Below are 25,398 nucleotides of genomic sequence, written 5' to 3'. Positions count from 1 at the left end.
CAGATCTAGGATGTGTTATTTGAGTGTTCCCTTTATTTTTTTGAGCAGTGTATTTGTTTTTTGTTTTTGTAGGAAAAATGTAGGAAAAAGTTTTTTTTCATACACATTAAGTACATTAAGACACAACCTCACTTCTATTTAGAATTAGCATTGTACATTCAGTGTGTATTATGCCATTATCAATATATTACTTGAAAATGGTCAACATTATAATTTATCCCAATAATTACTGGGGCAATTTATTGTCCAGTAAAATATATTGTCATGACAGGTTTGGCTAAAAACAGCATTAAGATTAAATAACAGTATTCCCAGATCTGAAAAGCTGTACGTGTTTTTGACCAGTGTCAGTTTCCAAGTTGTCTTGTGCTGCTATTTCTTCGAGGGGGGGGGGTTTCTTTTGTGAAAATATAATAGTTCTTGGAGGGAATGTTCAGTGTTAATTACATTTGTGAGCTTTCTTGTCACTGTTCAGTTCTGAATCACGTGGTGATTCAGAAATATTTCCATTTTTCGTGTATGAGCAGAGCTGGAGTTTAACCATAAATACCATGTTAAATGTGTCCACTTTGTTCTAAACATTTACTCACATTGTAAAATTAAGTCCTAGCAGCTTGCAGTAAATGAATCCGACTAATAAATGTTGGTAGGTTTCTGAGTACTGTTTTATGACATAGTTTATAATTTGATTAGTAGATGGAAAGTTTAAGGAAGTTCCTTTCATTACAGACCCCCCATTTTAGATATGATTTATCTATCCTAAGTAAACGGACACATGCCACAAACTTTTAAGGTAAATAAAACAGAATATGGCACCTTTGGACTCGTACATGACCAATTTTACAACAATTTTACAACAACAGCACTTCCCCTTCAAGACGCTTGGCCACAATAATGTGTTATTTTCGGTTTTGTCCCAGTTTGTCTTGGTAATCAAAATGCAGCCGAAAAAGCAACATGTCCTGCTGCTCATCTGGCTGTTTCTCTGCTCCAGCACGGCGGTGGACCTGGAACTCGTTGGCACTACTACCGCAATGTGAATGGTTATTGGCGTAGCTGGTGTCACTATTATTTTATCGAGTAACATTTTCTTCTACTTCAGAGAGCTGCCGACCCGTTTGGATATCCTTCAATAGAACAAGTAAGCATCTGATTAAGCAGTACAGCTTCTGAGTGTTGTGCTTTTTTTGTGTGTGTCAAACTTAATTCTATAAAAACGTCTTATGTAAAAAAAATAATAATTCTGAGTGGTTCGACATTTAAAGTTTCACATATCTGTTTGACGAACGAGTTTGTTCTATGAAAGCGAATCTGAAAACTGTCGCCTATTCAGAGTTTAGCTCCAGCACCTGTGGCAGCACTTCTATGATGATGATCATCATCCACAGTTTAGGACATTTTAAATTTGCTTTTGTTATTTATTTTATTTGTTTGAAATAAACTTATTCATATTCAATATTCAATCTGCCACCGAAGCCGTGGCAGCTGCCACAAAAACTAGAAAGCATTTATTCAATCTCAAGGGCTCAAATCTTTTGTGCCCAACTTGTATGAGGTATTCCCATGCATTCATTCTTATTAATTGACAAGACAACAGGGATTACTCCACAAATTCAGAAGAAAACGATGGCCTTCCTGCAAACCTTTCCTATATGACTCATGTGGTTCCAGCCACAAATCTCCTGATTAGCTTTTCGTCTAAATTCTCCAGGGCTCCAGACGGACCTAGACAACAAGATGTTCGGACAGCACATTGCGTCCAGCATCATTTTCAAAGCTGTGAACGGCTTCATGAGCAACACGAACTCGAACAAGCCCCTGGTGCTCTCTCTCCACGGGTGGACCGGCACCGGGAAGAACGTAATGAGCAGGCTCATCGCCGAAAGCATTTACACCAACGGAATGAAAAGCCGCTTCGTCCACTTGTTTACAGCCACGCTTCACTTCCCGCATAGGCATATGATTGATACCTACAAGGTAAGGAATGGCCCACATCTCTAATCAAGTCAACGTTATTTGTGTCGCACATTTCGGCAATAAGGAAGTTCAAAATGCTTCACATTAAAAAAAAAAAAACATAATACTGAAACCAATTATATTGCGAACAGCAAGCAATGAACAATTATTACATTTTGTTAAATAGACACTGCTGCAATAATCAGTGCGGCTGAACCCCCCGCCCCCCACCACACACACACACACACACACACACACACGAGCTGAGTTTCTCTAGATCTTCCTGGGACATTGGCCCGTTATGCCTGATCATCAGGTGATAGAAGGACAACTTTGTAACTGTATTTATGTGGCTCTGAAGGTTAAGGTCTTTGTCCATCACTACTCCCAGATTTCGGGCCTGATCACAAGTTTCCTATATATAATAACTACACGTTTTAATAATTTAGCAATTTTATTATTTTTTGGCTTAGTCAGCTACCTTGCTTTTCTTCTCAGTCTCAGTTGCAGCAGTGGGTCAGAGGCTATGTGACCAACTGTGAGCTTTCCATGTTCATCTTTGATGAAATGGACAAGATGCACCCAGGCTTGATTGACAGCATTAAGCCATACCTGGACTACCATGACAATCTGGACGGGGTTTCTTATGGGAAGTCCATCTTTATCTTCCTCAGGTAAGACAACACAAGATTCACATTTTAAGGAGGACAGCTATAGACTTTTTCTAAGTAAGTGACAGTGAGGGGTTAAGTGACAGGAGGAAGCTGGAAACAAACCTACAACCTTCTGATCACAAGATGACTACTCTACCCACAGAGCCACAGTCACCTTATGAATATATTTTGACCTATACTGCCATTGGCGCTCTGACTGTTACTGGAAGGTGAGCTTCCTCTACAGTGTGAACTCCTTTGCAACATCTTAGCAGGTTTTCCTCCAGGCTCCTCAAAAGTCACCGTGGTGCTCTTGACTGCTTTTGTGGTTAATGACCTCCATGCTCAGGTTAAGTTTAACTGGGTAGCTCTGCTATTGTGTGAAACATAGACTCTTGTCATTTCTCAGATGATGCATTGAACCCCAGCTGTGAGATGTGCAGCTTTTAAATAGTTTCACGTCTTTATCTCTAACCTGTCAGTTGTGTTCCTCAGTCTTCATGAGGTGGGTTTTTCTCTGATATTCCTTGAGACCTTCATAAAATGTTAAATTATACAAGTGAACTCAGTTTCGTAATTACGAGACTTCAAAAGGCGATTGGCTGCTCTGGATTTTCATTTTAAATTCAACGTATTGTTTCTGGTTTGTATCCGACAGCAACGCAGGAGGAGACATCATCACTAATACGGCTCTAGAGTTCAGGAAGGCGGGAAAATATCGAGAAGAGATCACGCTCAAAGACCTAGAAGAAACACTCTCCCTGTCTGTGTTCAATAACCAAAATGGTAAGCTGAGATCTCAACACCATTTCCTTAAAATCAAGTAAAAGTGCTCAGAGTCCTTTTCCGTTTCCCGTCCCACAGGGGGCTTCTTTCACACAGGTTTGATTGACAAGAACCTGGTGGACTTCTTTGTTCCCTTCCTTCCTCTGGAGTACGAGCATGTGGTCCAGTGTGCCATGGCTGAGATGAGAGCCAGAAACCTCAGACCGAACCGTGATATGGCGAACATGGTGGCCAGAGATATGGTCTATTCCCCTAAACCTGAGAGGCTGTTCTCTTCCACAGGGTGCAAAACAGTACAGCACAAACTAAACTTTTACAGATAGATGTGCACACCTGAAGAACATGAGGATGAATCACTAAGTGATGTGACGGATGTGAACGGACTACTGGAAGTAACTGCCTCACATCTTTTTCTGTTTTTATTGGAAGGAATTTTGCACTTCAGCAGCTCTTTATTTACCTCAATAAATGACCAGAGCTTTTAAATCTCATAGCACACTGCTAAAAATTGCACAAGTGAAATTAAATGTCATAAGATTTGCTTTTTTTTTAAAGAAACTCAGGATTGTCTCATCAACTCTGATCGCCTAAATGGAAACAGTCTTTGTGTTGGGTTGATGATTCCCAATCGAAGTGCTACATTGTGTGAAATATATAAGGTGATTCTCAAAAGCAGGTTTGTGTTAGGAAGCAAAATCAAGACCATGATAATTGCTTTATAACATGTTTTACTTATAATGTAAAGGGTAAATTTATTGTTATGGCAATGTACATAATGGAACACACTGTAATCATATTTTAGAAGGTAAAGATGGTAAAGCATTAAGCTAAACATTGACCTGAAGCAACTTCTGTGATAAGACCTTGTCAAGATGAAAATTTAATTTTAAGCACACATTATCACGCATTTTCCTCATGTCATGCAACTCTAATACAGAAGTAAATAAATCATTGAAATTCCCATTTTTGAGTCTGTGGAAGTGAATGCGGCACAGATGTAAAGGATCTGGATTAAACTAAAATAATCAAGATCAGATCTTTCCAAATATTATCATTTTCACTTTAGGTTCATAATAAGCTTCAGAAATGTCGTGTGTGGAGATAAACTATGTTTTTTGTATCCCAACAGCCTATAACATCACAGAAGTTGACATATATTCCAAAAACCCAGAATCTAGAGGCAGCTTCTGTTTTATTTTTACTAGATAATTTTCAAACACACAATCGTCATAACATTTTTGTGATTTTAGATTATTTTTGCTTAATACAGCTTTAAGCTTGAGACAAGTCTCTTGTCAAAGAACATATCAGCTGACATGAAAAACATGAACAGCTTCAGCTTTGAGTTCTTAAGCAGATTTTGATATAATCTGAAGTTATTTCTCTTATTCTATTGTTACACAATTTACAAGGAAGATGCAAAAGTCAAGAGAATATCTGATGTCATTTCAAGTTTATTTATATCAAACGATTTCCTTTCAGAGTGTCCTTTTTGCTGCAGTAGACGTAGCCAATCACAGCTCCAGCCACCTTCCCAACAGTTTGGTGAATGTAGGTCCACTGTTAATCAATCCTCTTGGTGTAATCAGGAGTTATCAGGCAGGTAGAGAGTCTTATACCAGAAGAACTGCATTAATGCATCCATCGTTCTCTGGGTTATTTGTCACCTGGGCGTATTTACCTGAGAAGGAAAAAATAAAACATTTCAACGTGAAGATCTGATGTTTTAAAAGAAGAGTTATTCCTACTTTTTGAAGAAATATGTAAGTAAAAAAGAGAAACAGAAACAAAATTATACTTGAAGTTATCTTACATCCTACAAAAAATCCTTATTGAAGAACTCACCCCAGATAACCTTTCCACCTTGTGTGACCAGGCCCAGCTCGCTGACATTGACCTCTATCACTGTTCCCTTGGTGATGACCCCCAGAGTGGTGTAGAGTGGTGACGAAGGGTTCTTCTTCACTCCCAGGATGGGAAGGCAGAACGTTGCTTTCAGTTCTGGGTGTGTGACGTGAGCCTTCTTAAAACGCAGACCCTAGAGAAGACACAGATAAGTGGGTGACCGAGCTCAAACCAAGGAGTAGAGAGGCACCGATCCGATATTAATCTGTATCGGTACCGATACTGGAAAATAATTTTAGATCGGTTATTGGTCACCATGTGACCAATCCATAATTCAGTCTAATTCTATGCCTTTTACTCTGTTGTCATGCTTCATTACTTATTTTACATTTTATTTAGAATTGCTAATTGCACTTTCTGAACCATTTTAAAGATGTTTGTTGCCATTTGTTTTTGTCAGCTTCAGTTTCTTTATTATTTATTTCACATTGACTGTTGCAATGACCAAACAAATGAAAGTTGTGCTGTTTTTGCTTGACCAAGCTTGTCAAGCTTTTGCTGCATTTACGTACACTGTACTGGTACAGAGATAAATTTGTACGTCAGTATATTTATGTCTGAGTTTGAAAGAAAAATCTTTCAAGCTAATTCAGCACTGTTTTTCTGTATCTCATCGGTACCGGCCGATACTAAACCTCAGATATCTGTATTTGTATCAAAAGTGCAAAAAGTGAGTCGGTGCATCAGTACCAAGGAGTAGAAAACATTTTAACTCAACCTGTACGGTTGGCTTACCATAGGTCTGATGAAGCGCTCGTACTTTGGAGGTTTCCTCGTGAAGCCGTCTCCAACAAAGCAGACTTTAGTGACCATCCTCTTCCAGGCTTTCTTCTGTCTCTTTCCTGTTCGGATGACTTTAAGAACTTCTGTCTCTCCTTGAGCGCGAACCTTTGGCAGGGGCACCTCCCACTTGCCCTACAAGCACAATCATGTTAATTTTATACAAATGTTTACAATTACAAAGAAGTAAATCGAAAAAAGATATATGTGCACGTCATAAAACATCACTTACAGCTTTCTCTTTCCTCTTCTGTTTGATCATGTTGGAGAGGACCTTTGCACGAGTCTGTCCCTCTCTGTCCAACAGGTAGGCCGGCACGGCTCCTTCAGGGGTCTTGTCATCGTCCTTCTGCTTGGTCTTCCTCTGTTCGTGCATTTTGATGCTGAAAACAACGAAAGAAAAAGTTACAAGGGTGAAAACAAAACAAGACAGGATATCCTCCTCCATACTCACGTCTTTTTCATCTGGATCTTCTCTGCATGTCTCTGTTTGTGATAGAGCTTGGCCTTCAATCCAATCATCTTTCTGGCTTTGTGGGACCGCTCATGGGCCTCTCGGCTCTCCTTCTTCCGTTTCCTCTCATGGTGGTCCAGGCGGTAGCCGTGCCGCTTGCGGTGCAACTCGATGTGCTCGTTCTGAGGCTGAGAAACAAGACGGACACACACGTTCAAACATTGCAGTTGAGGCTGTACGGAAATCAACTTTTACAGATTTAATTATAAACTTTTGTAAAATACATTGTGGCAGAAAGATCACAGGTTCTTAATCTTTTTGAGTTCAATGTAAAAAGCTCAGTTTATAGTTTATTTATGTCAGATATTTCTATAGTTGTCAGCCTTTAGCTATGTCACCTTTAAAAACAGACATTTTAAGGAAATAATTAAGGAAATAAGGTCGGATGGTTTCAAAAAACAAACACAAATGAATATTTATTTAAGGCATTGAGACTGAGAACAAAATCACAAGCTAAAATTATTTTCAAAGTTCAGTTTTCTTATGCAAAAAAATATTTAATCACACTCGATATTTGTTCAGAATTTTTCAGTTACCTTCCATGACTGGTTACCTAAACTACTTCCGTGTGTAAAATATACCCTAGATATTGTAATGACATCAGAGATCTGACAACAACACAATGAGGTGGATTTTGAGACAAACAGCTGAAATCCAGCTTCGTTCAGAGTAGCGCCTGCCCTCGCTGCCACATGCTGACGAAAGCTAAAGCTAACTCAAGAAAAGCTAGAGCGTGAAATTGTCTGATACCGGCCAATAAACAACATTTAGACGACTGAGTTTCTTACCATGTTGTTCTTCGGAAGTTACTTGTTTCAATAAAGACGTTGCTGGTGGTTACGGCTGATGAAGGCACGGTGTTTTTTGGTGTTTTTGCTTGAGGCTGGGGCTCTTTTGATGTTGTTTTCCCCGGAGCCGATACGTAGAGGAAGTGCGTCACCACGCTGAAGAAACATATCCGTTTTTAAATTTAAATTTTTTAGAATCGGCTTTGTTGTCAAACATTATAAAACGTATCCGTAGAAAAATGCTTTAATCTAATTGTTATGTACTCTAATACTTAAATTTACTTAACTGTAAAAAAAAAAAAAGAAAAAAAAAAGTGAATTTATTTCTAAACGCGGAACCAAATGACAGCCTCAGGGATCCAGGGGATGTATTTTGGAGTCGTGCCTTAAACGAGACTTAGTAACAAAAATGATTGTGCTCTCAAGGGTACTTTAATACCTTTGCTTTTCTGTATTATTCATATAAATTATTTAAATTTCCTATGCAACGAATGAGGTGACAGCTCTTAGTCCTGTCTCATTGTCTTTAAAGCTGCGACAGAAAGGCAGTAAGGAGCTTTTATAACAAGAGATGTCTGTCAGAGCCTTACAGACGCTCAAGGGGATCATATGGGTAAGACATATAATTATTTTACATATATGATACTATTAACTGATCCGATTAATAACAGTGTCTTTCATAGGGTCGATGCTTATTGAGAGCTGAATCACAGAGCTGCAGATGTAGACTGAGCTGGCATTTAAGAAGACATTATGTCGCTCTACCAGGTGTGATTTACAACTTAATACAAATATTTTCATCACTACTAAAGGGCACTGTGGAGGTCTTCTTTTAAGCTTAAACGGGATTACTATAGCAGAATATATAACTACATTCCTTAAGTTAAAAAAAAAAGACTATTTGGGAATTTTTTTAGCTTCATTGTTTAAAATGTTTTAAAGTTTGTGTTGGATCTTTAAGGATTTACAAGAATATCCTAATCCATGCAGTTTGGAATTAAGTTATATATACATTTTGTCACTTTACCACTTCAAATTAGGATCCATTTCTTCTTACTACTCTTTCATCAAGGCCATATTTGCTGAGTACAAAATGAATAATTGTCCTGTCAACAGATTTTATCTCCTAAGCTGTGGATCTCTGCTTCTCTAAAAATGCTTTTCCAGATTCATTAAACAATAATTTATTTAAGTAGATTTTATTCGAGGGTATTAGAGTAGAGTAGGTTAACACATTTGCACACTACACTTTTTAGATGCTTTTTCTGGTCAAATGTTTTGAAAATTCTTTATAGTTTTTCTTCTATTTAATTAAATACACCATGTGTCTGTAATGATATAAAATGAAAAGTTCAAGAGTTGAAAATACATTTGCAAGGCATTCAAGGAATTTATGCAAATAAATCATATTTTTAAAACATTTTACAATTTTTTTCTTCCAGTAAGTTATGATGTACACAATAAGCAATTAACCTCCAATTATTATTAATGTGACAAAATTATAAATTTTCTTAAAAAAATACACCATTGATTAACTTGGATTTAGTCAAATACTCAGTATTTACCTTCTTGCTAACTATCACAGATGATATCAAATCACTGCGGACGGTGCTCAACCCCGACATTTCCAAGTAAGGCGTTTTTATTCAGCAATCAATTTTTACAGGCCATTCGCTACCCGTCCTATTAGATCGGTGTTAAGTTGTGCTGTTTCTGCAGGATCCGAAACATCGGCATCATGGCTCACATCGACGCAGGAAAGACGACCACAACAGAGAGGATGTTGTATTACTCCGGCTACACGAGGGCGTTAGGAGGTGTGTCTCAGACACAGACAGCAGTGTGTGGATGCCTGTTTTCCATGGTTTGAACTGTTGGCTCGTTTGTTTCCGTCAGACGTGGACGACGGGGACACGGTCACGGATTTCATGGCTCAAGAGAGGGAACGCGGCATCACCATCCAGTCGGCAGCTGTCACGTTTGATTGGAAAAGCCATCGCATAAACCTCATAGATACCCCAGGTATATAAATAAATAAATAAAAAAACTTGTTAAACCTAAAATATTAAAATGAAAGTATAAATAAGCGTAGAGCTCGTGTGTTTGCAGGACACGTCGACTTCACTCTGGAGGTGGAACGGGCGCTTCGTGTTCTTGACGGGGCTGTTGCCGTGTTTGACTCGTCTGCTGGCGTCGAGGTTGGCAAAGCAGATATATTCGTTCATTTTAGGTTTAATAATGATTTTCCTCGTGTAATTAGCAACTTCCGCTGCCTTTGAAAACCCCAACAGGCCCAGACTCTGACCGTGTGGAGGCAAGCAGAGAAGCACCATGTACCCTGCATTTGTTTCCTGAATAAGATGGACAAACCTACAGCTGAGTAAGTGACTCGGACATCTTGTCTTCTGCAAACTGTGGGTTTACTTTACATGGTATTAAAAATGGAGCTATATTTTATTTTTCTTACAGCCTAAATTTCTCACTTGAGAGCATAAGACTGAAACTGAAAGCCACTCCAGTCCTCCTGCAGGTACATCAACATTCTCTCTAAATTGTTCATTTTTACTGAATAAATCCCTTTTATTTCCAACTCTTGTCTTCAGCTGCAACATGAACATCTTTGTAAATAACAAATATGAGGTTTCATTGTGAGCTTCTCCTAAATCCATCCCTGTCTAGATACCAATCGGCAGCGGTAAGAACTTCACAGGTGTGGTGGACTTGTTGACCAATCAGAAGCTCACGTGGAACCTGACATCGACACAAGACAACGGACGAACATTTGAAGCCAAATCTCTCGGCCAATCCGAAGATCCAGAACTCCTGGAAGCAGCCGATGAGGCGAGGACGGCACTCATTGAGCAGGTACACATCCTGAAATCTGCAGCAACAGCTAACTTTAAAAAAGAATAATGTTTTGATGACGGTATTTTTTCTTCTCTGAATCCCAGGTGGCTGATCTGGACGATGAATTTGCTGAGCTGCTGCTGACGGATTTTAGTGACAATTTTGAGGCTGTTCCCGCAAAAAAAGCAAGTCTTCCATTGCACTGACCTAGAACAGGACTTTGTGTTGAGATGTGATGATACTTTACAAACTTACCTGTGTTTAATCTGATATTCCAGCTACAGGAAGCTGTGCGGCGGGTGACTCTGGCCCGGAAAGGCGTGCCGGTGCTGTGCGGGAGCTCTCTGAAAAACAAAGGCGTTCAGCCTCTTTTAGACGCCATCACTGCTTACCTGCCCGCTCCTAACGAACGGCACCATGACCTGGTGTGAGTGACCTCTGAAACCTCTTTTCAGTAATTTTATCTATTAAACGGATGTCAAATTATATGTAGAACCTTATATGCGTTATGTTGCCTTTGGTAAAGATATGGAAAATGATAAGGGAAGGAAATATTTTATTGGAAAAGTATTATCTCACACTGTAAATGCAACATTCAATTTTAGTTTATTTATTGAAAATCAGGAAGAAATATCACGGTAAGAATAGTTCCTCTCCAAAATAAAAAAAAGGACAAGAAAACATTCAATTAAATGTGGTAGATAATATTCTGAATGTCTTTGTGGTGGGTTACAAGAAAATCATTTGTTTCTTTGCAAAACGTTAGGGTTACAATTCTTGTAGGAACATGCTTTTTAAATTAATTTCTAAGTAAAATACTAAGCATATTTTAAGGTTAATTTTTCATATCTTTGAATTATTTTTGTTGTATCAATGTAAATATTTAACAGATCTGAATAAACTTTCTACTGTGGGTCATCATGAATAATTTAACTTAAAAAAAAACTCAAGTGATATTGGGCACATATTTATTTGGAGTGGCTCTGAAGTTTTTATTTTAAAGAATTGATTTACTTTATTTACTTGATCTAAAAGAGGGGGCTGAATTCTTAATTTATTACGGAAAGTGCAGACGTTCAAATAATGTGTTATTGTTTTTAATGAAAATTAGTATATGTGTGTGTTGGACCAGCAGACGGTGGTACAAAGACGACCTGTGCGCCTTGGCCTTTAAGGTTCTCCACGACAAGCAGCGCGGTCCGCTGGTGTTCCTCAGAATCTACTCTGGAACGCTGAAAGCACAGACGGCCGTCCACAACATAAACCGGAACAACACGTATGTCGTTTCCATCCCGCCAGCCGCGGCGTCACTTATTACGATACGGAGTGATAGAAACGTTCTGTTTGCAGTGAGAGGATGAGCCGACTGCTGGTGCCGTTCGCTGACCAGCAGGTTGAAATCCCCTCCATGAGTGCGGGAAACATCGCCCTGACCGTAGGACTGAAGCAGGTGACCCGTTTATTCCCCACGCCTTTTTCGAACATTAAGAGCTTGCTCATGTTTTCGCGCTTTCACGTCAGACGGTCACGGGAGACACCATCGTTTCCTCCAAGGCGTCCGCGGCCGCCGCTGCTCGTCGAGCGCAGAGCGACGGCGGGATGGGGATGAAGCGTGGAGACCAAGCCGACATCGGCATCGTCCTGTCGGGAGTGGAAGTCCCTGATCCTGTCTTCTTCTGCACCATAGAACCCCCCACTATGGCCAAGCAGGCAGGTCGGTGCTAGGGTCAACAATCACACAATTATTTTTCTTTTTTCCCCTGAATTAAAAATGCAAAATGCTATTATCACAAATTCTCTCTATTTTGCCCACGGAACAGTAAATCATTAAAATAACGCATTATTTTAATGAAAATTAAACATGAATACAAAGCATTAGTCTGATGTTTTCCGTAATGTTTGCTATTATTTAGCTTTTTGGGACAAATTTATTTTCAATTTTTTTGGTCTATGAAATGTTTTTAGTTTGTTCCCAGCAACAATTTTCTTTTAAAACCTTTGCTGTATTTAGCCAGTCAGTGGATGGTTTTGCCAAAGTTTGTTCTAGAGTGAAAAGTCGCTGGATGTTTGTGTCCCCGACCTGCTTTGACATAAAAATAAAGCAAAGCAAAAAGGCAAATAAAAGAAAAATGATTTGTGTTGCAACAAAAACTCTCATCCCATAGTTTTTTTTTCCTCCCGTCACAATTCTTGCATTGCTTTGTGTTGATCTCTCGGATGAAATCCCACCAAAAATACCTCAAAATTTATTCCCCTGAAGAGAAAAATTTTAGTATAGTGTTTATTTTCACTCCTGAACATTTTCCAGTCTTTCAAACATTTTATTCTTTCTTCACTAAAAGATCTGGAGAATGCGCTCAACTGCCTGCAGAGAGAAGACCCCAGCCTGAAAGTCAGAGTTGACCCCGATTCTGGTCAGGTAGTAGCAGTTTGTTTTGGATCAGCTAGAGCTTTGTTCTGAGCACAGCAGGTTAACTTTAAAGAACCCGTTTTCCTCCGGTGCCAAGACCATCCTGTGCGGGATGGGAGAGCTGCACATCGACATCATCCACGACCGAATCAGACGAGAATACGGCATTGAGACTCACCTCGGGCCGCTGCAGGTGGCCTACAGAGAAACTATCCTCCAGGAAGCCTCCACTGCAGGTGCGCCGCTTCAACATTCATTTCTGGAAGGCTGAAAATATCAGCTAATGAATCCGCCTTTGTTCAGACACACTGGACCGGACCATAGGGGACAGAAGGCATGCAGCGTCGGTCGATCTGACTGTCAGACCGGTGGACTTCGCCTCGTGTGAAGTAGCATTTACAGAAGAACTACAAGTGCAGATCCAGCCAGAAACAAAAGAGGCTGTGGAAAACGGAGTGCAAAGCTCATACCTGCAAGGTAAGCGTAGCTTTAATAATTCTTTCTTATTCCTAAACATGAAACATCTTTATCGCAACAACGTGGCAAAGGGTAGTAGTAAAAATGTTCAACAAAATGACAAAAAGAAGAAAAATTACAAATCCAAATTAAGGATGTCAGTCTGGAAATGTGCTGAAAACTGGAACCTTTTTTCTTTCTTTCACTCAATAATAAATATAAATAGTTCATGTAACAACTAAAAAAATATGATGAATGATAAAGGAACAGGAAGAATGAAAAACTTGTATCATATAAAGAGAAGATTAGCTATTTAACTCTGAAGACTAGAGTAGATATATTTCAAATACACACAAAAAAACAAAAGCAGCTTAATCAAAACCATATTGATTCATCATTAGGGTTCTCAAATATGATTCCCCCTCCCCCAGGCCCGTTGCTGGGTTACCCCGTCTGGGGCGTCTCCTGTCTGATCCACAGCGTTTCCGTGGAGCCGGGGACGTCTCCGGCCATGGTGTCGGCCTGCGTGTCCCGTTGCATGCTGAAGGTAAACCTAGAACGTTTGTTCACGTTAAAAAGCGCAGCACGGTAGATGGCATGGCCTTAACGGTGTCACTTTGGGAACCCAGGCCCTGAGGCTGGCAGGGGGACAGGTCCTGGAGCCCGTCATGTCCCTGGAGGTCACCGTCGGGGAGGAGCACCTCAGCTCGGTACTGGGGGACCTGGCCCAAAGACGGGGGACCGTCAGAGAAATCCAGAGTCGCCACGACAACAAGGTGCTGCTGGCAACAGTGCCGCTGGCTGAAATGATGGTGAGATTCGGCGTGATTTAAATGATATCTGCTTCTGCTCTCTGAAAATCATTTAATGATTTAATCTTCTGACACGTTAAAGGGCTATTCCACGGTCCTGCGAACTGTGACCTCTGGAAACGCCACTTTCTCAATGGAGCTGGACGCCTACGAAGCCATGAACCCCCATGACCAGAGCGCACTTCTTAAAAGAATGTCCGGTTTGATGTGATAACACATTTTTACAGTTTTCTTCACATTTTCTGGGGGAAAAAAAAAAGCTATTTATTATGGTAAATATTGAGATTACATTGAAAGAGGACAATGTCATACTCCTGTTGTGCTGCTAAATGAATCCGCAGCCGCTGTATTTCTGTATGGTTTTTGCTAATAAAAACAAAAACACAGAAGCAATTACAATTTCAAGATTTTATTGAAATCTTTAGAAACAGTCTCACCAACAAAAACAAAAGCATGTAGAAAAAAAAAAAATCATTCATATCGACATAGAACATAAGATTTGTGAATCGCATTCAATAAGTACAGTGACAGCTCTGAAGCAGAAGCTCCTCATTTGATTCCCCAGTTTTACAAACCAAGCATACAGGTTGATTGTGAGTGCGTGTGCTTCCCTTTTCGGTTCCCACACCAGCACGTCAGCGCTCAGATGCCTTTGTATTCATGCAGGCAGAAGCTGGGAGTCAGCGGCTCAGCTGGTATCCCACGCCTTACAGAAAAGAAAAGAAAATATTCTTAATGTCTCTTGTAATAAGTAATAATATCCGTTACGTACTTATCTGGATACTTACTCTACCAAGCGACAGCGGTGAAGAGAAAGTCTGCTGAAGGCGTCGCCGGTGTCCGTGACCTCTTTAGCGCTCCACAGCCGCTCTGCTACAGCACTGGCTCGAGGCCTAAGACATATAAAATAGCATTCTGGTATCATTTGTGATTACAGTCCTTTGGAAAAAAAAAAGTATCAACACTCGGAGTCGACAATATGGATTTAGAATTTTTGCATGATATCCCTTAACACAACAGAAATACACTAAAGAAGTTTGTGCCTATAAACATGACAAAAAGTGGAAATAAATGTATTTAAATTAAGCTAAGAGACATATTTTACCAGAGTCTTGGTGTCAGATTCGTAGCGTCCACGTACTCTCCCCACATACAGGCCTCTCCACCAATCACAAGCTTCTTTTGTTCTTCAGTTCCTGTTTTTTTTTTTTAAGCATATTTTCAGTAAATTCAGCTTCCTTTTCATAAGCACAAGCACATTTTCCTGCTCTTTATTCAACAGGCTTACAAAGATTTGCACAGGAGTGACAACACTGGGACATGTCAGTTTTAGTTAAAGGATTTTGCTTCATTTTAGCCAAACGCCAGCTGAATAATAAAGCAGGGCACGCGTAGTAGTGCCGATCGTAATCGACACATTCCCTGCGTTTCATACAGAATAGTGACACAAATCCATGCAAATGTATATGTTTTAAACATTCATGGTTCTTGTGTTTTGGCTCCTATTGGAAGAAATTTGAGCCAGAATTTTCTCGCCAACTGGTTGAAACTCAAAGTCTTCAATCTAGTTTTTTCTCAAAATGTCTGTACATAACACTGTTTACATTGTTAACACTGACTTTTTAAAAATTATTTTAACACTTGAGAAGGTAACATCTCAGTGCGAGAAAACATTTCTCTCTGAGTAATTTTAATTTTTACTTATCAAACTGGGAAGCTTGCTCCATTTACCTTTGCCCAGCTCTATTTCAGGAGGACAGCATCTGATTCATGAATCTTTCTGTAAACAAGCCTGATCCAGTAACCTTTGCATGCTGAGTCACGTTTGAGTCAGCATGCAGCGAAGAGACTCAAAGCTGGAAAAACCTTTCGACTTTTTGACATTTGCAGCAATAAAACATCTTATTTTACAGGACTGTTGAAACACATGACTTGGTTACAGAGTAGCCTGTGGTCTTTAGTAAATAAAGTCCACAGGTCGCTAGCCAATCGCTGCTTTTCTAACTTCCTGCAGATGCTAGCTGTGTGGCAACGCTAGCGCTAGCTTCTAAGTGCAGGAACAAGGCAGTTGCAACCAGGTGAGGCGTAACCAGAATATATATATATATATATATATACATCATGTAGGCACAAACCCTGAAAATCTTGCGGGTCGGCTTTGTAAAAGCCCGGCCAGTCCTGGCCATAGGTGATATGGTTCAGGTACCAGGGAGCCGACAGTAGGGTCTTGAACCCTGCCGACGTAATTCTTGCCATCTCAGACTGGTATGCCGCCGGGGTTCCTTTCCAAATGTGGATTAGTGTGTCTGGTTTCAGCTACAGAGCACACACACACACAGAGGGAGACAGATTGAAATAACAGACCACAATGAGTTTTTCCATCTGCTGATGGTGGTCCCTCCAAAACATCCCTGAACCTGGAGAGGTTCTGAGCACCTTTCGTCTGATGACAGACGTCATCTTGTTTGATCTGATCATTGTGAAACCAAAGACTGAAGTCAACCAGTCAGGTGAAATACACAAATAAAGAAGCAAAACCACCAACCGCACTGCCCCATGTTCACACACTGACTTGTTGTCACAACTGTGCAGTTTCTTTACATTAAAGTCTGTTGAACAAAAACAAGCTGAAAAGTGATCCCCCTCCCTCAATCATGAGATGATTGAGGGGGAGGGAGAAGTATTCATCATCTTTATCTTCATCATTATTATTATATTATTATTATTATTAACTACTAAAACTGACCGTTGAAGTTGAGCGGCTCAACCTTGTAGTAATTCAGCCAGTCCTGTCCAATGCTAATATAATCTAAGTACCATGGGGCGGAGAGGATGGTGGTGTATCCGGCTGCGGTCACTTTGCTTATCTCCGAGTTACTCCCACTGCCGATCCACACGTGCACTACCGTGTCGGGCTTCAGCTGCAATTGTTACAAGTCAAACCGATGTTTTTAACATACTGCAGACGTAGCTTAAAAAGAAAGAAGGCAACCAGTTGGAGGGGGAAAAAAGAAAAACTGAAGATCAATCTGGAAATATTTAGGGAAAGACTCTTTTTGCTTTTATTTTATTTATATCAATGTATTCAAGTTGAGCTTAAGTCAACTTCAGATTTGTTCTTGACTTACTGTAAAGAAATTGTCAGTAGAGACTCTTGTTTTATCTGAGTCTAACCGCTTTTGAGCAGCTGCCTAGAAATTTGAATCGATACCCAAAAATTTCCAGAATGAACTGTAGCTGAGTTTAGCACAGATGTTACAAAGAAGCCACATATTTTGTCCAGCTTCCCAAAATAACAGGAAAACAGCAATAAGTACATTTTTTTGTACAAGAAACCAAATCATCAAAGCTGTCTTGAATTGACACATACTGCTTAAGCTGTAAAAAAAAAAATATATATATATATATATATATGCTCCCATTTACATCAGCAGCAGAAAAATGCTAGTACTAGCAGTTTTGATATGACTTGTTGATAATGCAACACAAAATTTCGACACGGCTCCAGATGATTGTAACAATGTTGCAAATAGTGGGACAGCATTAAAAGACAACTTAGAAACATCTTCAGAGTCCATATCATAACCGTTTCCTAAATTATTCAATAAAAGCAGAGTTAAAAACAACAGATTGCAGTTCAACAATCATTTTACACTATTTTAAGTAACAAATTTAACATTCACTTTACAAAAATAAGAAAAATGGAGGATACCTTAACACCATTGTCAAAGACCTCCTGCCAGATGATGTAGCCTTTATTGGTAGCAGCGACAATGTCCAGAAGTCTATTGTATGAAAAAAATCAATCAATAAAAAGAAATATATGAATATTTTCTAAAAAAGGAACTAAAATAAGATGCGCACTTTTGGATGTAGAAGGACTCCAGTTTCCTGTAGTCCTTTCCAAAGCCTTGCTGCTCCATGAACTTCTGAATGTCTGGGTTGGACTGCCTGTAAAGACAATAAATAAGTAAATAACAGCCGCTAACATCTCTCTGGTCTATTAGACGGATCAGGGCTCCTCACCAGCACGCAAAGGACACCTCGTCACCTCCCAGGTGAATGTAGGCGTCGGGGAAAACTTCGCTGATCTCTTTGAAGAACTGCGTCATGAACTCGTAGGTGGAGTTGAGGATGGGGTTCACCGGTCCGAAGGTGCCAGACGGCGTGGAGCCGGAGTAGCAAGGCGTGAGCAGGTCAGTTTGACCTGAGACGGAAGCGGACATCAGGAGAACGTAGGAGCTGAAACCAAATGTGGACGGCAACAACTAGAGAACCCACCTTTACCCCAAGACTGCGTGTGTCCTGGGGTGTCAAACTCGGAGACGACCCTAATGCCTCTGAGGCGGGCGAACTCGATCACCATTTTCACATCTGCGGGTGTGTACACGTGGGTGTACGGGTGGTAAGCGCCCTGTTAACATTGTGATGGGATACATTTATGTCAATACAGGGGGATGAAACTTTTGGGTCGACGCAGATGATGAGGCTTTTCTGGAACCTTTTGGCTCAAGTTTGGGAACGTCCGGCTCAAGTAGGGAAAAGACGGATCATCGACGATGTGCCAGTGGAAGACGTTGAATTTATTCATCGCCATGATTTCCTGCAGGGTGAAGTAAAGTGGAATACATTTCTAAAAAGTTAAGATAAATTAACTACTTGGTACATAAACATGTGGTTTATGTACCAGATTTGTCAGGATGACTTTAACTGGAAGGAAGTGCCGCGACGTGTCCAGCAAGATGCCTCGATGAGGAAATCTTGGGAAGTCACTGATAACTGTTGAATTGATGGTTTTCTGGAAAAAAGTTGCAAAAACAATATGAACCAGAAACGATTCACCAACAAGGAGAGAGACACGATTCATCTGTCTCACTTACGGTCCCATACTCGTCCTCATAGACCAACTGGCTGAAAGTCTCCAGACCTCAAAAAAGGAGAAGAAGAGATAAAATACACAATTCCAAGCAAGTTAAACCCCATTTAAAAATGTCCTGCACGTCTTATGTCACAGGACATAAGATCTAAATTTAATTTTATGTCCTGTGACCTCACAATAGAGAGAGAGAAAAAAAAAAGTTATGTACTTGTCATTTGATGAGGATTTAAAACCAGGCACATGGGCAAATAAACTCCTACCATGCAGGGCTCCCCAGACCTTCGGTGCTTTCAGGACAGCGATCGGCTGATCCACGGTCAGCTCATCTGCAGAAACAAACAGTCGTAGTAAGACCCGGTAAAGCTTTCCAGGAGGTTAAATCAGGACTGTAAGCCATGAAACATTTGGTCTGGGTTAATCCTTGAATTTGCTGTCCAGGTAATCTTTACTTCCTCCTTCCCATCACGAGTAGGATTGCCATTCTTGGAAAATGTATTCACTAGCTGAAGCACATCTTTTTTTTGTCCAGTTCTTCACAAATTCCTCTTTAATCAAATGGAGCTAAATCGCTCACCGAAAAATGTGACTTTTTATTCATCAGATAAGATTATCTAAGTGTGTCAAGTTGACTGTAAACTTGTGAGATGGTAATCTTCCCTATGCTTCATTAGCCAAGTTTTTTTCACTACAGTGGGATCAACTCCAAAAAAATATTTTCATGATCCCACAGGCAGCAGAGATCAAGCCTATAGTAATGACTTTTTACATTTAAATATAGTAATAAGACAAGATCATTTAACTAAATTTAAAATGGAGACTTCATCATAAGAACCATTTTTTAAAAATTGGAAATAAATGTACTTTTTAATGCAGAAGCATAATGTCAGGGTGAAATAAAATTAAGAAACCATTTAATTAAAGTATTCAATGGGATATGATTTATGTGGGTTTTTTTCTAATAACTTGGGTCACAATTTGTGGTTAGGTTTTTTTTTTAAATCCAATAAATGCAACTGAAACATTTTTTAAGCTGATGAGTTTTTAGGAACTTCTTTTTTAAAAATTTACCACTACTTCCCATTTCCAGTGTGCAGATATGATGTGCAACTTCATTTAGCCACTCTTCAAAATGGGAAAGTCGTTTCGGGTAAAAGGTGAGCTTCTTAAAGACAGAGAGGCCAATTTCAAAGTACAGCTGTGAAATGAAGTCATGTTTCTCTTAAGTTTTTTTTTTATATATATATATATTCAACTTTTTCATAACAACTGTAGGTAACAGTCACTAATTAGTGCTTTAAAGTCCCACTATGGGAAATGCATACAACCCCCAGGTTGACATAACCCATTTTTCCACAGCTAAACAACTTGATTTGTGTCACACAAGACTAGGATGATATCTGTCTTAAAAAAGCAACACAAATTTAGGGAGATAAAAACAAAGCAAAAATCTACAACGATCGCCGTTTCAAGTCAGCAGCACAGAATGGCGTCTTGCGGTTACCGCAGGTAGGTCTCAATTGATAAATACTCACATACCAACCAGAAGCTTGGGAGGCATGCCAGTAATTTTTATTTTTAACTTTTCCGTGTTTTCATGTTGTGAAAAGGCTAACAGGACTTTCCCTGTGACCTTAAGCTTTAATTAGCTAAAAAGATAGGCACTTTTTTTTTTGTTTTTGAATGTACAACACACCAGGTAGGCTTGGTGTAAAAACAAAACTCAGTGATAATCCTGAAAATGAAGCTTTCGGCAAGACAATAATCCATCATCACATGCGGCCAAACCAACGCCAGACAACACTTCACCTTCGTCCAAAGCCATCTTGGTCCTGTAGGAGCTAAATCTTTAGAAAAGCTGCAACGTGAGCTGAATATATATTGACAGTTTTTCAATGACAGGTAATTTGTAAATTATTATTAATGTTCATGGCATATTCCCCCTTTCCACTGACTACATGTACAAAATTTGTATTTCTTTGTCTGAAATTACGCTATGATCGCAAAAGTGAAATTTATTTTCCAAGGTTTTTTTATTTGTGTATTTATTTAAAAAGAAAAAAAAACAATAAAACATTATCTACACCACCAGTATCAGTAGTTTTAAATCCTCTGTAACCCTTTTAAAATTGTAATAATAATGCCATTATGTTGTTGAAGTGCAAAAATATTAATGTTATTTATTTTGATTAGTTCAACCAAATGAGTTTTTGCTATTCAGATATATAGAAAATATGTAAACAAAACCAAGGATAAATGAAACGGTAAAAGGCGGAATGCTTTGCTTTATCAGCTGCACCCTGCAGAAAATAAGTCATGAACAAAATATATGTTCAAACTTTAATTGTGCACATGGATTTAGAGAGGCAATATTCTTTTGCCTATGTTTTTCGCTCATAAAAACTTAAGTTCTCTTTGCAAACTCTCTTTCAAGGGTTTGCAAAGGATTCCAAACCCTTGAAATGCAGCTCTATGTACACTAGATGATGTTATCTATTTAAAGGCATTTTTGCATGAAGAGCTGGTCACCAAAAAAAATGTTATCAATGAGGAAGAGACTCACATGACTCATCAGAAGACACACTGGGGTAACCGTCACACTCCGAGTCAGGTGATGTGATCCACACCTGCAGCTCCAACAGGTCCGTGGGACCTGCTCTCGCGTTTCGATTCACCTTCTGCTTTTTAGCGCCCCCAAATATGTATTCATAGTACCTGTGGAGAGAGATGCAGCAGATAAGAGTCAAAACGGGTCCGTGAATGCATCATGAACGTAACTAACTGAAAGAAAAATTCCCCCCTCCTCCCCCACACACACACTCCCCGCAATACTCCGGCCAGAAAAAAAACCAAACTTTCCAGACCTCTTGTAGGCCAGTTGAAGGAGGCCGCAGCTGGCCCCGGCTCCAGACTCTTTGGCATCAGTAATACTGAAGCTGGAGGAGCTCAGCTTTAAGGAAACATCCGAAATTTGCACGTTCTGCGGCAGGGGCCACAGAGAGCCGTATTTGGAGGGCTGGAAGACGAGCTCGGGCTCCTCGTCGACGTCGTTGTCCTGAAGCCCCCGGCAGGAACCGAGAGCCAGTAAGATGAACGTAAACCCCAGTAGGCTGTTCATGTTTACTGCAGAGCTGTAAAGTCACAAGACCTGGACGAGAATGACAAGAGATTTGTATGGGGAACGAGAAGGCGGGATTTCCCACACGGAAGTAACAATTTAAAGGGACCGTGTGTAGATGCAGCATCCTTCACTTTTTTTATTTGGCTCTAATAAAATATAATTTTAATCTTAAATACTTCTACTCTATTCTCATAATTAAATTACTCTTAGTCTGGCCCTAATACTAGGTCGTACCGTCGTACTAGTTCTTCGTCGTAGTTAAAAATGATTTCTTAAAGCAATACCACAGTGTAACAGCATTTTTCATTTTATCGGAGTTTTAAGAGTGCTTTTTCACGTTGGAGTTCTCATAACGACTTCAGTCTGGTAATTATGACTTTATTCTCGTATTCCGTCGTAAAATACGGTGCCCTTGAAATGATCTTTTATTATACTTGCACAGTGTTACGGTGACAAAATTTTTATTTTACAAAGGTATATTTCCAATGTTACAGAAAACAGATTTCATAATTCCTTCTGTTTGTTCCTGAGTCGGAAAACGTCACATGTTCACTGTTTTGAATTAGTTAAGGAAGTAATAGTTTGTTATTACCTCAGTGGTTGCTATGGAGATGTATTTAACTCCAATGTCTGTTACAATATAAAATATTAGCAACGTATATATAACTATAACTGGCTTAGCACAATTTCTGCCTTAGTTTCGTCTTACAATATGAAAGTACACATGCTGAGTTCATTAATGATTGTAAAATGACCAGGTGTGAGTGTGAGCATGCATGGTTCTCTGTCTCCCTCAGTCTATTTTCCGGATGTCATGTGATCTCATCACTATGGGGTCCGAACAACAGCCCAAGGACAAAGCTATTCTCACTTCTAAAATGCTGAGCCTGCGAAACCTGAAGAATTTTTAATAAAAGAATTAAACGCTTAGTGGTTTTCATAAGAATTTGATGATTCAAACAGAAATTTGTAGCTGAATTTCTCTAAAATAGCAAAACGTTTTTTCCCCCTTTTTTGATCTTGTTTAAAGTGTGAACTTTTGTGCATAGTTTTTCTTCTTTTTTTTTAATCCGGTGTTTATTTATTTAACACAGTGCTTGTGGAATATTAAAAGAAAGTCAGAACTAAGAAGTGAAGTGTGGTGACATATTTCTTAAACACAACCATCTGGTTGTCACTCATGATCAGATGTTTTTCTTTTGTAAACTTTGACATGCAGCTGAGTAAGTAGGTCAGAGCAGATGTAGGTGTTGATTAAAAGTTACACATTAATCTTTGTTATTGCGTGTATACATGGTTACATTTAGGCTCCATTCATGTACAGAGGTACAGAGCCTGAATGCAGGTTTACAGAATCTGCTGCAGCACCAGTTTCCTGTAGAACAGGGTGGACTGCAGTGAGGCCGTCAGAACAGGCCTGTTTGCTTTGTTGTCACGGTACAGTTCACTTTAAAAAACTTTAATAATTTAATAGTCATTACACTACTTTTCCTGAGGACAGCATGAGGGAAAAAAACAACTATTCTTTGACTGTTTTTACAGTGGAGTTGCAAAGGATTCCAAACCCTTGAAATTCTAAGGTTGGATTTTATGGGATGAACCAGAGGTCAGCAACTTTTACAACCCAAAGAATCATTTTTGCCTTCGCTCTAGCTTGGCAAAGTTGTTTGGAGCCACAAACGCTGTAGGACTCGTTTATAATGTCTATTATAAGATTTTATTTTTTTTTTCACATTTTTTATATTTTTTTGAGGGGGATAATCAGTTTTCCTTAAAAGGGAATGAAACTTGTAGTTTGCCACCAAAAGCAAAACACTGACTTCACAAAAAATATTTGTAAAACTGCTATGCTAGATTAAAAAACTGCGGAGGTATTTGTTTATTACCACTGTGTTTTAAGCAATTTCTTAGTTGTTTATTACTTTTGGCCAACATTATTATTATTATTATTATTATTATTATTATTATTATTATTATTATATTTTGTTTTGTAAAATTCTGTACAATGTAGTGGACAAATTTGTTCAGTAATCTTATTATTTTGTATTATTATATGATGGGTAATAAGAAGAATAATCACAAATAAATTCTGATGTTTGGTTATTTAAGAGTTCAAATGTGTACAAATCCAATACTGTTTACTTCTTTTGGCACACGGAGCTAAGAGAAGTGATGGCTGAAGTCAACCAATGGCCACTAGGTGGCTGACGGTAACATTACAGCTGAGAATAATCCGCATGTTGTAAACCAGCAGCTTAAAACATGCAGCTCTTACTGAGAACATTTTGGTTCAGTCTTTCCGAGAATAAAACGCTGTGTGGTTTTCAGCTAAAGTTCAAAACAGGACACATACGGCTTTCCGTATAATAACACAAAGGGCGCCTGACTTCCTCTCAGAACAAAGCCCAGGCAGTGCACTCCTCCTCTTCTGTTTACATCACAGTCTTTAATGGCTGTGTCTATAAAGGCAGTTGCCACATTGATTCTCCCACATTTTATCTTTGAAAAAGAATGAAATAAAATAAAAGCAACAGCTGAAACATACATTCGGATATCGTGATGAGTTTATACTGCTTTAATGCACTTCGACACAGTGTGTGAAGAAGCTGCTGGAAATCCTTTCCCGCAGGTCAGATATAAGTTCTGGAGGCCAGCACGCCCTTCAGGCAGGTCTTTCCTCCAGAAATGACAAAGGGACATCGTGGCTCCCGCTTACCGCCGACCTCTGACTACGCCAGATGAGGAATAATCGCTTACTCCTGAGTGATCTGTGGAAACAATGCTGACAGCATAAGTGGTACCAGCTGTCGGGTGGGCTCAGACTGACTGCCCTCCAACAGATCCGATGTGGTGCACGGTCTATACCAGCAGAAATTAAAGCTATTCTGAGAAAGAAAGATGCCAACTAAAGAACTGCGGCGTTCCCATACCTCCTAATCAGGGAAGAAGCCAGTCTCTCTTTACTGCAAACGCTTTCAACACGTCCAACTGGTTTTTACATTTTTATCTTTCAGCATCAAGGTGAGGCAACACCAGCTCCCTTCTGTTTTGAGTCAAGCATCTCGGCCATGACTGCTTACCCACCCACTCTTCACTCATTATTCATCTCTGGCATCTCTCGTAAGACAGGTAACAGTGTGTTTGTTTGTCATGGTCACACAAAAGAGCTTAGTCAAATCAGCTTAGTCCAGTTACGAGGGCTAATGTATAAGAGTATTGACGGGGTTTTTTTATTACTTCATTCAGATACAAGCTGCGGTTTGACATCCAATAGCGTAAAGCGTATAAAACCCAGGATTCCTGACAAGGTGGCTGTGTTTATTGTGTAGTTATTGTCATGTCCCCGCCCCCCCCTCAAAAAAACTCTAAAAATGTCATTTTGTATCATCATAACATATTTTTCTTCTGTTTTGGTTACTTTTTTCACTACTTTCTGCCACTCTATGCAGTACTAAACATCTAATATCTCTTCATAACTGTTGCAATGTGGATTG

At 39.5% G+C, this 25,398-nt stretch overlaps 4 protein-coding genes across 7 annotated transcripts; 2 read left to right on the top strand and 2 right to left on the bottom strand.

Moving 5' to 3' along the window:
• The first annotated feature begins 938 nt into the window (after positions 1-938).
• Positions 939-4,497, top strand: LOC103135894 (torsin-1A-like). The gene is made up of 5 exons (XM_016669819.1): positions 939-1,020; positions 1,691-1,977; positions 2,455-2,630; positions 3,268-3,395; positions 3,474-4,497. The coding sequence occupies exons 1-5, from the start codon at positions 939-941 to the stop codon at positions 3,716-3,718; spliced, it is 918 nt and encodes a 305-aa protein (XP_016525305.1). The 3' UTR covers positions 3,719-4,497.
• A 334-nt stretch (positions 4,498-4,831) lies between these two features.
• On the bottom strand, positions 4,832-7,535 carry nsa2 (NSA2 ribosome biogenesis homolog (S. cerevisiae)). The gene is made up of 6 exons (XM_007548877.2): positions 7,383-7,535; positions 6,535-6,722; positions 6,313-6,463; positions 6,036-6,215; positions 5,241-5,433; positions 4,832-5,076 (listed from the first exon to the last, which is right to left on the bottom strand). The coding sequence occupies exons 1-6, from the start codon at positions 7,383-7,385 to the stop codon at positions 5,009-5,011; spliced, it is 783 nt and encodes a 260-aa protein (XP_007548939.1). The 5' UTR covers positions 7,386-7,535; the 3' UTR covers positions 4,832-5,008.
• Positions 7,536-7,744: 209 nt separating this feature from the next.
• gfm2 (GTP dependent ribosome recycling factor mitochondrial 2) lies at positions 7,745-14,298 on the top strand. Of its 3 annotated transcripts, none has more exons than XM_007548876.2 (20): positions 7,745-7,995; positions 8,066-8,150; positions 8,968-9,013; positions 9,102-9,199; positions 9,279-9,404; positions 9,492-9,580; positions 9,674-9,762; positions 9,852-9,912; positions 10,062-10,247; positions 10,334-10,414; positions 10,508-10,656; positions 11,365-11,505; positions 11,580-11,679; positions 11,751-11,943; positions 12,572-12,648; positions 12,737-12,875; positions 12,943-13,116; positions 13,527-13,642; positions 13,725-13,907; positions 13,990-14,298. In XM_007548876.2, the coding sequence occupies exons 1-20, from the start codon at positions 7,954-7,956 to the stop codon at positions 14,116-14,118; spliced, it is 2,304 nt and encodes a 767-aa protein (XP_007548938.1). In that variant the 5' UTR covers positions 7,745-7,953; the 3' UTR covers positions 14,119-14,298. The 3 variants fall into 3 exon arrangements, with proteins under 3 accessions (XP_007548938.1, XP_016525345.1, XP_016525344.1); XM_016669859.1 differs by having other exon boundaries at positions 8,054-8,150; XM_016669858.1 differs by lacking the exon at positions 8,066-8,150.
• Positions 14,140-21,986, bottom strand: hexb (hexosaminidase B (beta polypeptide)). Of its 2 annotated transcripts, none has more exons than XM_007548875.2 (14): positions 21,648-21,986; positions 21,347-21,498; positions 19,047-19,112; positions 18,788-18,834; positions 18,595-18,705; positions 18,409-18,510; positions 18,189-18,321; positions 17,934-18,114; positions 17,772-17,858; positions 17,620-17,692; positions 16,654-16,828; positions 15,013-15,103; positions 14,696-14,800; positions 14,140-14,613 (listed from the first exon to the last, which is right to left on the bottom strand). In XM_007548875.2, exons 1-14 carry the CDS (start codon positions 21,899-21,901, stop codon positions 14,550-14,552), a joined length of 1,641 nt encoding a protein of 546 aa, XP_007548937.1. In that variant the 5' UTR covers positions 21,902-21,986; the 3' UTR covers positions 14,140-14,549. The 2 variants fall into 2 exon arrangements, with proteins under 2 accessions (XP_007548937.1, XP_007548936.1); XM_007548874.2 differs by lacking the exon at positions 16,654-16,828 and adding an exon at positions 16,043-16,223.
• Positions 21,987-25,398: the final 3,412 nt, after the last annotated feature.

This window comes from Poecilia formosa, unplaced genomic scaffold (assembly GCF_000485575.1).
Source record: "Poecilia formosa unplaced genomic scaffold, Poecilia_formosa-5.1.2 Scaffold28, whole genome shotgun sequence".
Classification (NCBI taxonomy): Eukaryota; Metazoa; Chordata; class Actinopteri; order Cyprinodontiformes; family Poeciliidae; genus Poecilia; species Poecilia formosa.
Note: the sequence above shows the minus strand (reverse complement) of the source record. Positions and strands in the feature narration are given on the sequence as shown.